A 16,595-nucleotide genomic window follows, 5' to 3' on the forward strand; every position below is an offset into this window, starting at 1 on the left:
GAATCCCATAGAACACTTGTAGAGAGATCTCAAAATGGCAGTTTGGAGAACGCCCCCTTCAAATCTCAGGGACCTGGAGCAGTTTGCCAAAGAAGACTGGCCTAAAATTCCAGCAGAGCATTGTAAGAAACTCATTGATGGTTACCGGAAGCGGTTGTTCGCAGTTATTTTGGCTAAAGGTTGTGCAACCGAGTATTAGGCTAAGGATGCCAATACTTTTGTCTGGCCTATTTTTGGAGTTTTGTGTGAAATGATCAATGATTTGATTTTTTTATTTTTGTTTCATTCTCTTTTGTGTTTTTTCATTGCAAGCAAAATAAATGAAGATAATAATACCAAAGAATTTGTGATTGCAATCATTTTCAAAAAGAAGCTGAGTATTATCTGACAGAATTGCAGGGGTGCCAATACTTTTGGCCAGCACTGTGTGTGTGTGTGTGTGTGTGTGTGTATAATATATATATATATATATATATATATATATATATATCTCACACACACACAATGTCTTGAAAAAGTATTCATACCCCGTGAACCTTTCCAAGTTTTTGTACATTACAGCCGCAAGCTTCAATGTATTTTATTTACATTTTATATGAAATACTAAGAAAAAGTACCAAGTATTTGAGTTGTAAAGGAAGTAATATACCGTACATGGTTTTCTAAATATTTAAAAAATGTAAATCTGAAAATTGTGATGTGCATTTGTATTCAGCCCCCAAATGAAATCCTGATTACCTCCGGAAGTCATCTCATTAGTAAATTAAGTCCACCTGTGTGTATATTCTCAAGGTAGGGGACTGAAAGTCCTTCCTCATTAAATACTGCCCCCTGGTATTCAAATCTTGGTTTAGTTCTGTGCTTCCTCTGCAGCAGTGTTCCTATAATGGCTTAAAATGAATTGGACATAAAATTCATGCTGCCTGAACCACGGCTGCAGCATGAATCGGACATCGGCTGTTTTATGCTTTACTCTTAAACTCTACGTTTGAAACTCAGCAGGGACTATGCTTCCCGGATGACTGGTCCAAGAGGCCGGTCTTCGCCAATATCTTTACACCTTGCTGCTTGTGATTGACAGCTCTATTCTCTATATGTGCATAAGGAGAGACTTGTCAGTCGAGAGGAGCAGAAGCCAAGGATGACTTGCCTTTTGTTCTCTAAGATGTATGATTCTTTTCTCTGCAATGCCCCAACATAATAAAGGAAAAAATGCACAGCTGTGAAAACGCAGCCAATATCTGACTCCTGCTGCCAATTTACTTTAACATTCTGCCATAACGACAACTAAAGGCCCCGTCACACTAAGCAACATCGCTAGCAACATCGCTGCTAACGAACAACTTTTGTGACGTTGCTAGCGATGTTGCTGTGTGTGACATCCAGCAACAACCTGGCCCCTGCTGTGAGGTCGTTGGTTGTTGCTGAATGTCCTGGGCCATTTTTTAGTTGTTGCTGTCCCGCTGTGAAGCACAGATCGCTGTGTGTGACAGCGAGACAGCAACAACTAAATGTGCAGGCAGCAGGAGCCGGATTCTGCGGAGGCTGGTAACCAATGTAAACATCGGGTAACCAAGAAGCCCTGTCCTTGGTTACCCGATATTTACCTTTGATACCAGCCTCCTCCGCTCTCACTGTCAGTGCCGGCTCCTGCTCTGTGCACATGTAGCTGCAGGACACATCGGGTTAATTAACCCGATGTGTGCTGTAGCCAGGAGAGCAGGGAGCCAGCGCTAAGCATTGTGCGCTGCTCCCTGCTCTGTGCACATTTAGCTGCAGCACACATCGGGTAATTAACCCGATGTGTGCTGTACTAGGAGAGCAGGGAGCCAGCGCTCAGTGTGCGCTGCTCCCTGCTCTCTGCACGTGTGGCTGGTTGCTGGTGAGCTCACCAGCAACTCGTGTAGCGACGCTCCAGCGATCCCTGCCAGGTCAGGTTGCTGGTGGGATCGCTGGAGCGTCGCAGTGTGACATCTCACCAGCAACCTCCTAGCAACTTACCAGCGATCCCTATCGTTGTTGGGATCGCTGGTAAGTTGCTTAGTGTGACTGGACCTTAAGGACTGGTGTCTTTGAATGTTTTTCATCCCCTGAACAACAGTGAGAACTAGCCGTGGACAACCTTTTCATTTGACCTCATATGAACATTATCTTCACGAATGAACTATTAATATATATTTTACACAATAGTGACTGAAGCCGGTAATAAAATGTAGAAGTGAACCACGCTCTCCATTATGGCCTTAGATTAACCATGAGTGAATGCTCTTCATTTGTTGGACCATTACTTTCAAATGACCCAAATTTATTATTTGTCTACTGAACGTTCCTTCTATTTTCCTGAATATTCATTTTTAAATGTTTAGTGAAAAATGTAAGAACGTGGGCAATTGTTTTTGTGTTTGCAGGTGAAAATAGATTATAAAAAAAAATATTAAATAAAAAAAAAAAAGTCTGGACATTGATGGCATAGGCAATAAGTAAATATTTCAGAAGGCAAAAGATTCTTTTATTATGCCCCAAACAAGGTTTACATCTATATATATATATATATATATATATATATATACACATCTATATCTATATGTGTATATATATATATATATGGTGAAATATTCCAAACAGAGTATGCAATATATAATCTCCATTCGTCAAAAAGTTTTAGGGTGAAGAATAATAAACTTTACCTATTCACAATATATCCTTTGAGTCTGAATAAAGGCGAATAGTCACAACTGGAAGCTATAAAAACATGTACAATACTGGGAAATAATCCCCTTCATTGCCAGTATATAATATGCACAGCACTGTGGATTGTCTGGCCGGATTTGAAATTCCCTTTTATAACTCACAAGGTTCTCTTGATAATTTTTTTCTGGCACCATCCCATTATCCGTCATATCTGAAAAAGACAGAATTCACTCCATATTACTAATATAGTTTACATGTAAAGACTGAATGTTGACAATTTAATAACATTTAGTAACACAATGACTGTCAAAACCCATATATATATATATGTGTGTGTGTAATAAATTCCAAAGCAAATGAAAAGCATAGGTAGACATTGAATAATTACACTCAACCGACAGGGCAGAGGGAGTACTCTGGACTCTGCTTGCTTAGTACAGTAATCAGGGCTGCCATTAGGAATTTTGCCCATACTGGCACAATTTTCATGCCCCCCTGACTCTTCGCCCAGGCTCTCCTCTAGCTCCGCCTACAACCCTCGAAGATTCCACAGTCCCACCACCCACTGTCGGAAAAACATCTGCATTTGTGAGTACTTTGCACTGTATACGTGTAGTGCACTGTAATATGACTGCTGTGTGTATGTGTGTGTGTGTATATATATATATATATATATATATATATATATATATATATAATATATAAAGCTGAATATGTGTATGTCCGGGATTGGCATCTGCACCGTCGCAGATACAGCCACAAAATTTTGCACACACACGTCTGGACCCCGAGAGCATCATAGGCTATGTTGTGAGGCGACATTTTAACCCCGCGCGTTCCAATTTACCAATCAATTTTGCCCCTATCTACATAATGGGGAAAAAGTGAAACGAAAAGTGTATCAGACTGTCGCATTTACAATCACGAAATGTTGCACAGACACCTCATGTGACCCAGGGAACATTGTAGACTATGTTTTGACAGGAAAATTTAACCCCGCGCTTTACAGTTACTCTCCAAAAAACATACCTCCATTAAAGTAAATGGAGCCTGGAACCACAGGTTATTAGTAGGAGCTGTGATTGGTTGCTATAGGAACAAAAGACATTCATAGTATAAGGAGCTTATATGTGAGGTAATAAGATGTTGGTAGAGAGACAGACAGGGAAAGAGACAGAGATAGAAACAGACAGGAAAGAGACAGACAGAGTCAAATGGTGAAAGAGACAGACAGACCTGGAATGAAACAGATGGGGAAAGAGACAGACATGCAGACAGGGACAGAGACAGGCAGACAGGGAAGGAGCAGACAGCCATAGAGACAGACAAAGATAGATGGGGAAAGACACAGACCTTGATAGAGACAGACGGGGAAAGAGACAGAGAAATAAAGACCGACAAGGAAAGAGACAGGCAGACAGGGAAAGAGACACAGGAAAAGACACAGAAAGAGAGACTGGGAAAGAGACAGACCTGGGAAAGAGACACCTAGAAAGAGACAGATGGGGAAAGAAACAGAGATAGAGACCGATAAAAAAAAAAGAGACAGGCAGACTGGAAAAAAGACAGACGGGGAAAGAGACAGACGGAGCACATTACTTGGCCTATGTAGTTAAATCTGTGTGGAATATCTGTGGTGTTGAAATATATGTTGTGAAATGTTTCTATTAGCTTAGTTTTTGCCTTTTAATAATTACATTTCTATATTTGTTTTGTGGTTTTTGTGTGCAGAATACATTTTTGATAATAAATGTTGTTAACAAAATAGAATGTATTAACCCGGGCAAAGTCGGGTAGTACAGCTAGTATATTATATAACATATATTGGGCTGAATACACAATAGAGGCTGCAAGCTTTATTCAGTGGCTGTGGGCTTTATACTGAAGCTGCGGGCTGTATTTAGAGGCTATGGGCTGTATATAGAAGCTGTGGGCTGTATATAATGTATACACAACACTATTCTGTAAACATATCCACACTATACACATACAGTATATACAGATCCACTGTAATACAGGATATAGTATGGACTTCTATATACAGTATGGTGCTGTCCGGGTATGAGCCATTAACTGGATCCGGAAGACACACACACAGATCACGCTCGCCAGCCGCGGTCCCCACCAACGCTCAAATCCTGGTGCGCTCTGCAGTGACGTCTGTTTTGTACTGCGCAAGGCAACCTATTTAGTGCATAAGCAGTACAAATCTCACGAGGAACAAAGGATGGGAAGGCAGCATTTGACATCACTGAAGATATCAGACTTGGCCGGCCCTCTTTGCATTGTGCGGCTGTGGCGTGACTAAGTGATGGGGAGGCAGGCCCCTGGTTAAGAGGTGGGGCCAGGAGCTTAAAAAATAAAGTGTAAAGTATTTACCCAGTGGCCTGGGCCCCATAGAATAGTAAGGGTTGTAATACCCTTATTGCAGCCCTGACAGTAATTGATGGAGCTTACATAGAAATGAATCAATCGCGTTGAGCGAACAAGTATGTTTGACTAAGAAGCATTTTTGCTTTTTGATTGCCTTTAAATATGTTCGATTTTATTTTTGACCGCTTTTATGCAACACGGCAAATAGCAGACTGAAGAATAAATTCACAGTTGATTTAGTTAGCTTGGTTTGCTGGTAGAACCTGTAACCCTTATCTATTCTCTGCTGAACGATCTTCTAATATGATTTATAACTATTTAAAATATCTATTGTTCTCCATGGAATGAAAGGAAAGACCCTGGCAGCATACCAAGCTCACCGACTGATTCAGTCACTAAAGTCCCCCATACAGCGTAGAATGCTGTCGGCTGCCTCTCCCATATATCGGAGCAGTCGCTATACCAAGTGCTCCTGTGTTTTCCATGAGAGAGCCGCTGCCAGACATCTTTGGCGGAGGCTTATATAAGGGATAACAAAAAAATCCGAAATCTGACACGCCAGCTCCTTAACTTCCTTGGCAATCATTTGTCTGGGGCACATATACGTATTGGACTGTCAATGTCAGCGGGTTTGTCTGATGTGTATAGGGGGCTTATTTATTTTCCTGTCTACCTTGTGCTGCAATAAAGAAGCTCTAAAATATTAGCCATATATATAAACAATATATAATATTTCACAAATCTGTGTTCCACTGTTCCGAGGATGGACCACGATGTACAGACTGGCTGCGGGTCTCCTTATCTAAAATCAGCCTTCTTCTAGGCGTATAATAGGCTGTTGAGTTTGCGGCAGGAGACACAACCAAACTGTACATCATATCTATGCTCAGTCCGAGATACACGGATGAGTTCAACAACCCTTGGTAAAAAAAAATAATAAATAATTCCTCAAAGTATCCATATTCTTTTAAACAAGACATATTATTATTATTATTATTATTATTTATTTATAAAGCACCATTGATTCCATGGTGCTGTACATGAGAAGGGGGTTACATACAAAATACATATACAAGTGATAGTAGACAGACTAGTACAGAGGGAAGAGGACCCTGCCCTTGTGGGCTTACATGCTATAGGGTTTTGGGGAGGAGACAGTAGGTGGGGTGTAGGTTGGGTGGCAGCTCCGCATGGTGGTGAAGCAGTGAGGTCATATTGGCACATTTCCTTCATAGTGGGGCCTTCAGAAAGATTTCAGTAGGAAAGCTTCTGCAGCAATGCCCTTTATACATGTGAGAGATAGATGTTGGGAGTTCTATTATGTAACCCTTTTTTTTTTTTGAGGTTTGGGGGGGGGGGTTACAAAAAGGCCTCTTACAGGAGTGGCACAAGCAATATTATCTACAAGATAATGCTGAACTCCTTACTTGGCCATCAATTGAGGTTCTTTATTACACACACATTGCTGAGTGTTTTCCATGTAGAGCAGACCCACTAAGAATGGAAAACAAAAATGAAATCTATATAACTTGCCTTGGGAATGTGAAACCATAAATGACAAATACAGTGATTATTTTTTATTACATTTGACACTTCAGACCTTTGTTACTGACAAAGGGCATCCATCCATCACCTGAGATTTCAGACTTAATAGACACTGGAGTGTTACCCCTGAGTACACCAAGAGTATATAACCTTTACACTAGTATTTGGAGCTGAGCTCATGTAATATATTTGATATGTTATGTATTTTGTGAGATTAGAGAAGTTTTAAGGGATTTAATGTAAAAGTTACTCAAGCGAATAAAATATAAGACAAAGAAATTACTATTACCTACTTGGTGAATCCCATGCTACTCCCATGTAGCCATTTTTTCAGTAATGATGTCTCTTCCATCATTCATTCTGGCCCAATCAGGGGTGTGATTGGCTACAATGGTCACATGAATGATGGAATGGATGTCATCCATCACTAAATGATTGACAGGGATCACCAGAGCAGGGAAAAAGGTTATGATGCAACAAGCATGGAAGATCCCTTTATGCCAGATTCCACAAGGCAATTCCATGTGTCGGCGTTTTAGTCTCCCTATTATGGACATAACTCCAGTAGTGCTCTATGGTTCTGCTAAAGTGGACTTAGGTCACTGGTCTGGAGTTGACCAATACCAGACAGCCTATTGTTATGAGTTGTGCTGTTTTTGTAGGGTAACAAAAGTTGTTTTTTTTTTTCTTTTGAGGGTTCGCTCCCATCTGCGCATAAATACACCAAATGCATGCGATAAAAAAGAAAAAATCGGATTCCACTCACACCAATGAGTCAGTGCTGATCTGCAATTTTTTTTCTCAGTAGGATTCTACCTTAGGGAAGAATCACAGCATGCTGCTTATGGGCGCGTAAAACGGCTGAGAGTCATCAATACAAGTCAATGGGTGCGAGAAAAGAATTGGACATCACAAGGACCATCCGTATGGTGTCTGATTCTTACAAATAAATTACAATTCTGTAGCATAGAACACTGTAAATGTTCCTGTAAATGATTGTAGAACAATAGCTACTGACAAAAAATTTGGACACCTGCATGACATATGGAGTACAAAACGGATTTCACATGTCCAACTATTTTGGATAAAAATTGGTCCAATTTATAATGTGCAGATGTGACCGATCCCTAAAAGTGCTTTCTATTTTTATGTAAAATCACTGTATACATAAAAAGTTATATAACTCCAATATATTTCATTGGACAGTCTTCATCCCAGCCCTAACCTATCACTAACAACTGGTGTATTCCCTTCATGCTTTAAACATGCCTCCATCACACCCATCTTCCAAAAATCCTCACTTGACCCTTCCTCTGTCTCAAACTATCACCCCATATCACTTCTCCCCTGTGCCTCAAAACATCTTGAACTGTCCTCATACCCCTCTCTTCCTGCTCCCTCTTTGAACGGTTACAATCTGGCTTCCGACCCCATCATTCCACTGAAACTGCCCTAACCAAAGTCATTAACGACCTACTAACTGCAAAATCCAAGTGACACTACTCTGTCCTCCTCCTCCTGGACCTGTCCTCTGCCTTTGACACAGTAGACCATTCCCTTCTACTACAGATTCTCTTGTCTCTGGGCATCACAGACTTGGAGCTATCTTAGATCTCCTCATACTTAACCAACCGAACTTTCAGCGTCTCCCACTCACACCACTTCCTCATCTCGCCCCTTATCTGTCGGTGTCCCCCAAGGTTCAGTTCTTGGACCCCTGCTGTTCTCCATCTACACCTTCGGTCTGGGACAGCTCATAGAGTCCCACGGCTTTCAGTATCAGCTCTACGCTGATGATACGCAGATCTACCTTTCTGGACCTGACATCACCTCCCTACTAACCAGAATTATGCAATGTCTGTCTGCTATTTCATCCTTTTTCTCTGCTCGATTCCTAAAACTGAACATGGACAAAACAGAATTCATCATCTTTCCTCCTCCTCACTCAAACCCCCCACCTGACATATCCATCAATGTCAATGGCTGCTCACTTTCCCCAGTCCCATGTGCTCGCTGCCTGGGAGTAACTCTAGACTCTGATCTCTCTTTCAAGCCACACATCCAAGCCCTCTTCACCTCCTGCCACCTCCAACTCAAAAATATTTCCCGGATGCGTACATTCCTTTCCCAAGAAGCTGCAAAAACCCTAGCGCATGCCCTTATTATCTCGCGCCTAGATTATTGCAACCTCCTGCTCTGTGGCCTCCCTTCTAACAGTCTCGCACCCCTACAATCTATTCTAAACTATGCTGCCCGGTTAATCCACCTGTCCCCTCGCTACTCCACGACCTCTCCTCTCTGCCAATCCCTTCACTGGCTTCCCATTGCCCAACGATTCCAGTTCAAAACACTAACCATGACATATAAAGCCATCCACAACCTGTCTCCTCCCTACATCTGTGACCTAGTCTCCCGGTACTTACCTGCACGTAACATTCGATCCTCACAAGATCTCCTTCTCTGCTCCCCTCTCATCTCCTCTTCCCACCATCACATCCAAGATTTCTTCCGTGCCTCCCCTATAGTCTGGAATGCTCTGCCACAACATATCAGACTCTCGCCTACCTTGGCAAGCTTCAAAAGGAACCTGAAGATCCACCTCTTCTGACAAGCCTACAACCTGCTGTAACCCTCAGTCTGATATAACGCCACACAACCAGCTCTACCCTAACCTACTGTATCCTCACCTATCCCTTGTAGACTGTGAGCCCTCGCGGGCAGGGACCTCTCTTCTCCTGTACCAGTTTGTGCCTTGTATTGTTTATGATTATTGTACTTGTCCCTATTATGTATACCCCTTCACATGTAAAGTGCCATGGAATAAATGGCACAATAATAAATAATAATAATAATAATAATAGCTACACTTCCTCATAAATTCCAAAGGTCTTCACTATTTGTTGCTCACTTTTTTTCTCCTGTAGTGTTGGGCGGCCTCTTTTTCCTCCAGATATAGCTGATTTTGTCGTGGTTCTCATGCTCCCAGGTACTGAAGCATCTCTTTTTTTTATGTAAACCACTTTCATCTGATTTGCTCAGACAGCCTACTGTACACAAGGATGTACCCCAAGTGTCCTCGTCTCCCTCCTTGTAGATCTAGGTATATCCTGGGCTTGGCTTATTTTCCTTTTTATATTGATTCTATTCCATTTTTTGGTTTCTAAAGTATATTAATATCATTTATTATTATTTTTTTTTTTTTTATTGCATCCCAAGTAAGGTGAATCTATGACCGTTTTCTGTGTCACAATTATTGTTATAGGAGAGTTGTAGGAAATATGGTGATTTCTATCTGCGCTGCTGGAAATAACCGGGAAAAAGGAAGCAGGAGACATGAGATGATTATTGCGGTTTATTTTCTGTCTAATAATAATCCGCAAGAACCATCATATGTGTCCTGCATCCTTTATACCGGTTATTTCCAGCAGCGCAGATAGACGTCACCGTATTTCCTACATATCTCCTGCTTCGTCCCTCGTGGGACCCGCAGCACCTGACATACTCTAAAGTTGTGTGATGCAACTACATCTAGTGCGCTCACATACCTTACCTATACACAATTGTGTTTTGGTATCACTCTATTGTGCTTTCCTTGCTCCTTAGTTGTTTCACAATTATTGTTATATTACATTTTCTGAGGTGTAATCAACAAATTGATTTATTTCCACCTTTTTAGTGTCCGATTGGCCACACAGGAAATATTATACTTAGTACTTAATCTAGGATATACTTTCCAACTCTCCTTAAAGGGAATTTCTCAACATATTTTTGCCCCCTAATCTGAGAGCAGCATAACGTAGGGGCAGAGAGCCAGATTCCAGCGATGTGTCATTTACTGGGCTGCTTAATGTAGTTTTGATAAAATTACTTTTAATCAGCAGTAGATTATCATTAGAGGACTACTTGGCGTGCTGCCAGGTATACAGAGCTCATGAATGTGCTGGACTAACTATTAGATCTGCAGCAGAGAAAACATTGATTTTATCAAAATAACAGCAAACAGCTCAGTAAGTGACACATCGCTGGAACCAGGGTCTCTGTCTCTATATTATGCTGCTCTCAGATGGGGGAGCAGATTCCCTTTTAAAAAATACTATAGGCTCTCCACAAAAGTGGAGACGTACAACTGTAGACTGATGGAAGAATTGACAAACCTCCTGAGCACACAGTGAAACCTTTCAGTGTTCCTGATTAGTCTCTTGCCCATAACACCAGGATACTCCATAATTAGACAGAGCCCCGAAGTACAAACTCACATTCAAGAGTAAGGAAAAGTGGCTTTTTGTTACGTCACCGCCGGAGTCTGCTCCAGCGACTTCTGCTCCAATCGCCAGGCGACGCCGTGTTCCTGCCGTGGATGGTGCTGGTGATGGGAGAGGAGTAGATGCCAGCGGCACCGGTGGGCGCAGGCTCCGATCATCCACTGGGCTGGGTTAGCTTGGGATCTGCAGTACCGCTGGCTGACTATGGGTGGCATGTGTCTTCCAGCTGAAGTTGCCAGCGTTCAGCTACAGCCAATGGGAAGACACCACACCCTTCTTATTCCCCCTCCTTTCACATGACCACTGCCAGAGATAGTTCTGATTTCCTGGCTCCTGTTACGTCCTATTCTGTTTGGTGATTCCTGTGTATTGACTTCTGCGTGTTTTCTGACTACCCTCCTGCCTACTGTTTTTGTACCTCGCTGCCCGATCCGGATTTGACCTCTGCTACGTTTGCTGACTATGTCATTGCCTGCCGATTCTGTCCCTGTTCCGCAATTCCTGGTTTGACCCTGCCTGACTACTACTCTCATCGGACTGCAGCCTTCCACAGGTAGTGATCTCCAGTTCCCTGTGTAATTCCAAATCCCTGTAGAGGGGTTAAAGGGTTTCAGGGTTCTGGGGGTCCTGCTTGGTGAGTGGCTTCCCTCTAGCCTCCCCTTTACAGCCCATCTGTGTCTGTGGATCCAGGCAGGCGTTACACTTTTAAAGCCAACTCTCAGAGTTTGTGAGTAGATCAGTGTCCAGCCCATAGCCTGGAATGGCTCATTTATATATGAGAAAAATGTGGATTTCTCTATAATAAGAGATCGGATCACTGCTATCTAAGACATCATTTTATTCCGCTTCCTAAGACCTGCATGGCCATATATACGGCTTAGGAGGGTTGATCCTACTAACAGATTCCCTTTAAACTAAACACATATCCTTCTATGAAGATTGGCCAATCACATAAAAGAAAAACAGACCCTTTATGAAAGAGAACACCTATAAACTAACACTTTTAATAACATTTACTAATAAACGTATCTTACCCAAGGGAGGAAGCCTCAGATTGGAGCTTTGGAAGCTTTATGTCACTGTCAATGTACCTTTTACTATCACTGTTAAGAAAATGTTGTAGACAAATGTTAAGATTTGTGCAATTTTAAGGAAAGAAAAAGCTAAATTATTCCACTACCTTAGTAAATTTTTGCAGGGACTGCACTTTATATGCCATTCTCCATGTGGAGAGCGCTAATGTCATGCTGTACAAAGGGCTGGGGAGAAGTAGTACAGTGTATTTCCCACTAGGTGGCAGCAGTGTAGTGAAGGAGAGTCAGAGTAACACTGTAACAGGAAGGAGGCTGAAGTACAGTAGAAGTAACGTCAGCAGGCAGTTCACAGGTGAACCACCAGGGGGTAATAGAGTAGTCAAGCAGTCAGGATCTAGCCAGGAAAGTCAAGTCACTGCAGAGGGAGGATCAAAATCAGGTTAGAAAACAGAACCGAAGTCAGATGCCTGGAGATCAGGTAAGCAGAGGGATACACAAAGGGCTCAGGGAACAGAAGTCAAGACCGGAGGGTGAGGAGACACAAACATGGGAACGAGTATGAACCAGGATGGCTAAACAACTGACAGGTGCGGGAAGTCAGGAACTGGGACAGATGGATGAACAGGGGAGTGTACAGGTCAGGGCATGGTAACAAGGGGTCAGATCAAACAGGAAATCTCACCAGAGCCAGTCACAGGCTGCAGAGCAGAACTATAACCAGTGCTGGAATGTAAGTGCTGCGACCAGATATAGTGTCTTCTGAAACCAGAACAAGGCTGATGGAAGTTAACCCCTGACATGACCAGGCCGGGTCTGGGAAACACTGGAGCGGAAAATACCGGTCCTGGATTATGACAGTAGGGAAACCCTTCACCAGGCAATGCAAGACAAACAGTACCCCTAGATCTCAAACAAAGACTTTTCACCCAGCCAATGAGTATCCTGCATGGTATGGCAAGAACCCTGAAACAGCTGTCTGCAGATGAAGGTCTTTTTCTTTTGGAGAAAAGAGAAATCATGTGGTAAGGTTCTGTAAAGGGCCACCAATGACCACCTCGACTTGGCACAAGACATCCAGCTTTCCTCCTGTCTCAAGAGTTATTAAACATAGAAAAAATATATTTACTCATTCCAATACAGTCATTCACGCAAATGGAGGTTGGTATGAGTCGGCAGAACTGACGTAGAATACGTTTTTTGGCCACTGGTAAATTTTTTTCACTAACAAAGTAATTATTCTGCCAATTTTCATTTTTGGAAAAAAAAAATTCGGAGTCAGTGAAAGGAGATTACTGTTGACTGCCTCCTTTCTATATGTCAGTTCTTGAGTCACAGCATAATTAAAGCATCCCTCCACGGTCAGGACTTTGCAAAAGTGCATCTGAGAACTTAGATTCTGGAGCTCCTAGCTGGGAAAGTGAGACATTTTGCATGACTGCGGTCACACCTGAATTTCTTAAATTATGTATTGAGCGATATAAATAGAAAATGATAAATTAATATAGTTTTAATACATTTTGATTGACCCCAATATATTTTCACCTGAATCGTTTTTTGTTCATCAACCACTGCACAAAGTCCTTGGCTTTCATTTTGTCCAGGTATCTCGTCAGGTCACTGGAGAAGGTTCCTTCAGAGTGTCGCTTAATGTTTGATGTGAATACTTGAGCCTGGTATTCTTGCCATCTATAATTAGGACATAAAAAGGTGGAAGTAAAAAAAATAAAGATTTACTAATGTAACTCATTCTTTAATGACATGATGTGTTTATGGTTTCATAGACAACAAATTGTTTTAGGGCTTCCTTAAAGTTGCACTATACTCTACCTTTCCATGCATCTAATTTCATACGGATTTCTTTTGCTTTCGGGGAAGAATATTGCTTTTCAGATGGGGTCTGACTGTCTCAAAGGTATTGCACTAAAGGAACTGTTCAAAATCCAAGTATTTCTTCGGAAGAGACACTATAAGGTTGGTGCATCTGTACATTGACTGCAAAGGAAATTAACTAGAATTGTAATATTGATGATTGGACTAAGCAGATTTTCTATGTCCAAGAAATACTAATATATTGGGCATTGTGCTCAGCATGAGACTAAAGGCCGCTTTACACGCTGCGATATCGGTACCGATATCGCTAGCGTGTGTACCCGCCCCCATCTGTTGTGCGACACGGGCAAATCGCTGCCCGTGCCGCACAACATCGCCCAGACCCGTCACACTACTTACCTGCCCGGCGACGTCGCTGTGACCGGCGAACCACGGGTGGGTGTTGTGGGTGTACTAACATGCTAAGAGGGCGGAATGAGCGCAGGAACTAACGACATTGCAACTTGTCCCTGCTCTCATTTGCATGTCATAAAGGATTTTTAGAATTACTTTTTCTAAAGACTCTTCATCTATGCTAGTGTATACAGAGACAGGCAGGGATTAGTAATATGCACCCAGAACTGCTCAGGGTTCTGGGTGCATATTGATGCTGGGTAATGGGCATTGAATAGCATGTTAGCATGCCCCTCTGGACATCTTAAAGGGAACCTGTCAGGTGCAATATGCACCCACAACCATGAGCAGTTCTGGGTGCATATTGCTAATCCCTGCTTAACCGCACCTGTATACAGTAGCATAGATAAAGAGATCTTTAGGAAAATTATTTCTAAATATCTTTTGCCGTATGCTAATGAGCAAGGTGCCTAGTCCTCTGGGCATTAGTTCCCTGGCCAGACGCCTCCATTAGCATGATAGTACGCCCCTGTTGGCGTGCTATCATGCTAATGAATACGCAGCATCACAGGATGATCTCACTCCACTTTCCACTGCCATTGCCGCCTGATGCAGGATTTCGGGTCATGCACACTATGAAGCCTGATATACGCGTCCTGGCTTCAAACTGAAGTAGTGCTCATGACCCAAACTCTGGGGTCATGTGCACTGAGCTGAAATCTCCCGTCAGATACGACGGCGGCGAAGAGGTGAGTGAGATCATCCTGTGTCGCTGCGTATTAATTAGCATGTTAATACGCCCACAAGGGGTGTACTAACATGGTAATGGGGGCAACTTGCTGGGGAACTAACGCCCAGGGGGCTAGTCCCTCGCTCATTAGCATATGGTAAAAGATCTTTAGAAATACTTTTTCTAAAGATCTCTTTATCTATGCTAGTGTATACAGTGACAGTTAGGCAGGAATTAGCAATATGCACCCAGAACTGCTCGTGGTTCTGGGTGCATATTGCACCTGACAGATTCCCTTTAAAAGGTAATTGTACTTACAACAAATTTTACAAAAATCAGTAGTGCATGAAGATGCAATAACCTTTGTAGCATATCCTGTCAGAGAAATCTGGTTCTTTCTCCACTTATAAGCCACTTCTTCCCCTTCCCTTTGCCTCCTGAACTCACCACTGCTTTTAGTAAAAAAAAAAACAAAAAAACAAACAAAACAGTTCAGCTCCATCTTTCTCAAGACAAGTTAAAGTACTACGGTAGCACAGCAAGGTGTCAGATTACACCCCTCATTGTACTATATGGAGAGTGACGAAGGAGAGGGGAGCAGAGTGAGGAAACAGGCAGACACACAATACTGAACCTTCTAACAAGTCTCTAACCTCACCCAAGAGCTGGATAAACAACTATACTGCTCAATATTACTATATACTTTCCTCCATGCTGCTTCTTATATATGTGTGCTAAGGAATAAAGAGCAGGAAAACCTCTGTGTGCTTTGCAGTGCATGGGAGACATCATGGCAGCTCGTCTCCTGTAACCAGCTCAAACAGTAAAAACTGGTGAAAATGCAGGATATAAACTATATAGTCGGCAGCTGTCATATTATTCCTAATGTACACAAAGAACAGCTTCATCTGAAAAGTTACTTGAATAGTTATCCTATAAATGGCACAGATCTTCTTTTTTTATAAAACATTCTTACCTTGTTTCATCTGAAGAATCTCTTACCACAATCTGCAGACTCTCAGGAGCCATAACTAAGATGATTGCAGCCGTCAGGTAGATTAATTGTGTCTTTTTCATCTGATAAGCTGAAAAGCATGGAAGACACGATCATACATTTTCTACTACATGTATGATAATCATCAGTTTACAAATATTGAGTTTATTACTTTATTTTATGTCTTTAGTGTATGGATAGCTCATCTTGTGCATGAGCAGTGGCACTGTAACATCCATTATATATTTATAGTATTGATATCATATAGTAAAATACTTTAAATTATGAAATGGCTTTGTTCACTATAAATGGTTTTTTCCCATTAGTTTTTATTTGTTTTAATACATCTACAAATAACATATAGATTAGACAAGAGTAAACTTTGTGTCCATATGTATATACTAAAACTGACTTGGAGATATAATATCACGATCTCATAGACTTACCTTGTAAAGAGCTTAATTACGGCGCCTCTGGTTTTCTCTGTGGTAGTGGATGGTGTCTGCCCGCCTCTCCATGTGTTGTCGTTTTATGCAGTCACCAAACTCCCAGATGACAGGTAGGTCATCAGTGCGTCTCATTTTAGTCCTCAAGCCATTATAATTGCCACTCCTTCACTTTAGAGGGTGGTATTGTGGCTATCTACAAGAAGTAGCTAGACTAATCATATTAACTATATATTCTTCTTATATATTAGACAACAGAAAAGGTCATTGGAAGTTGTCAGATAGAATCATAGATTT

At 41.8% G+C, this 16,595-nt stretch overlaps 1 protein-coding gene across 2 annotated transcripts; it reads right to left on the bottom strand.

Annotated features, from left to right (window-relative positions):
• Positions 1-2,611: 2,611 nt before the first annotated feature.
• On the bottom strand, positions 2,612-16,347 carry LOC142290538 (pro-glucagon-like). 2 transcript variants are annotated; one of them, XM_075334499.1, is made up of 5 exons: positions 16,299-16,347; positions 15,835-15,943; positions 13,448-13,591; positions 11,906-11,974; positions 2,612-2,902 (listed from the first exon to the last, which is right to left on the bottom strand). In XM_075334499.1, the coding sequence occupies exons 2-5, from the start codon at positions 15,933-15,935 to the stop codon at positions 2,890-2,892; spliced, it is 327 nt and encodes a 108-aa protein (XP_075190614.1). In that variant the 5' UTR covers positions 15,936-15,943; positions 16,299-16,347; the 3' UTR covers positions 2,612-2,889. The 2 variants fall into 2 exon arrangements, 1 of the variants encoding a protein (XP_075190614.1); XR_012750337.1 differs by lacking the exon at positions 11,906-11,974.
• Positions 16,348-16,595: the final 248 nt, after the last annotated feature.

This window comes from Anomaloglossus baeobatrachus, chromosome 2, assembly GCF_048569485.1.
Source record: "Anomaloglossus baeobatrachus isolate aAnoBae1 chromosome 2, aAnoBae1.hap1, whole genome shotgun sequence".
Lineage (NCBI taxonomy): Eukaryota > Metazoa > Chordata > Amphibia > Anura > Aromobatidae > Anomaloglossus > Anomaloglossus baeobatrachus.

Coding starts and splice junctions, on each gene's coding strand:
- LOC142290538 (XM_075334499.1), bottom strand. CDS start 15,935: ATGAAAAAGACACAATTAATCTACCTGACGGCTGCAATCATCTTAGTT. Junction 13,592..15,834: donor GATTCTTCAGATGAAACAAG/GTAAGAATGTTT, acceptor TCCTAATTATAG/ATGGCAAGAATACCAGGCTC. Junction 11,975..13,447: donor ATGAACAAAAAACGATTCAG/GTGAAAATATAT, acceptor TTTTCTTAACAG/TGATAGTAAAAGGTACATTG.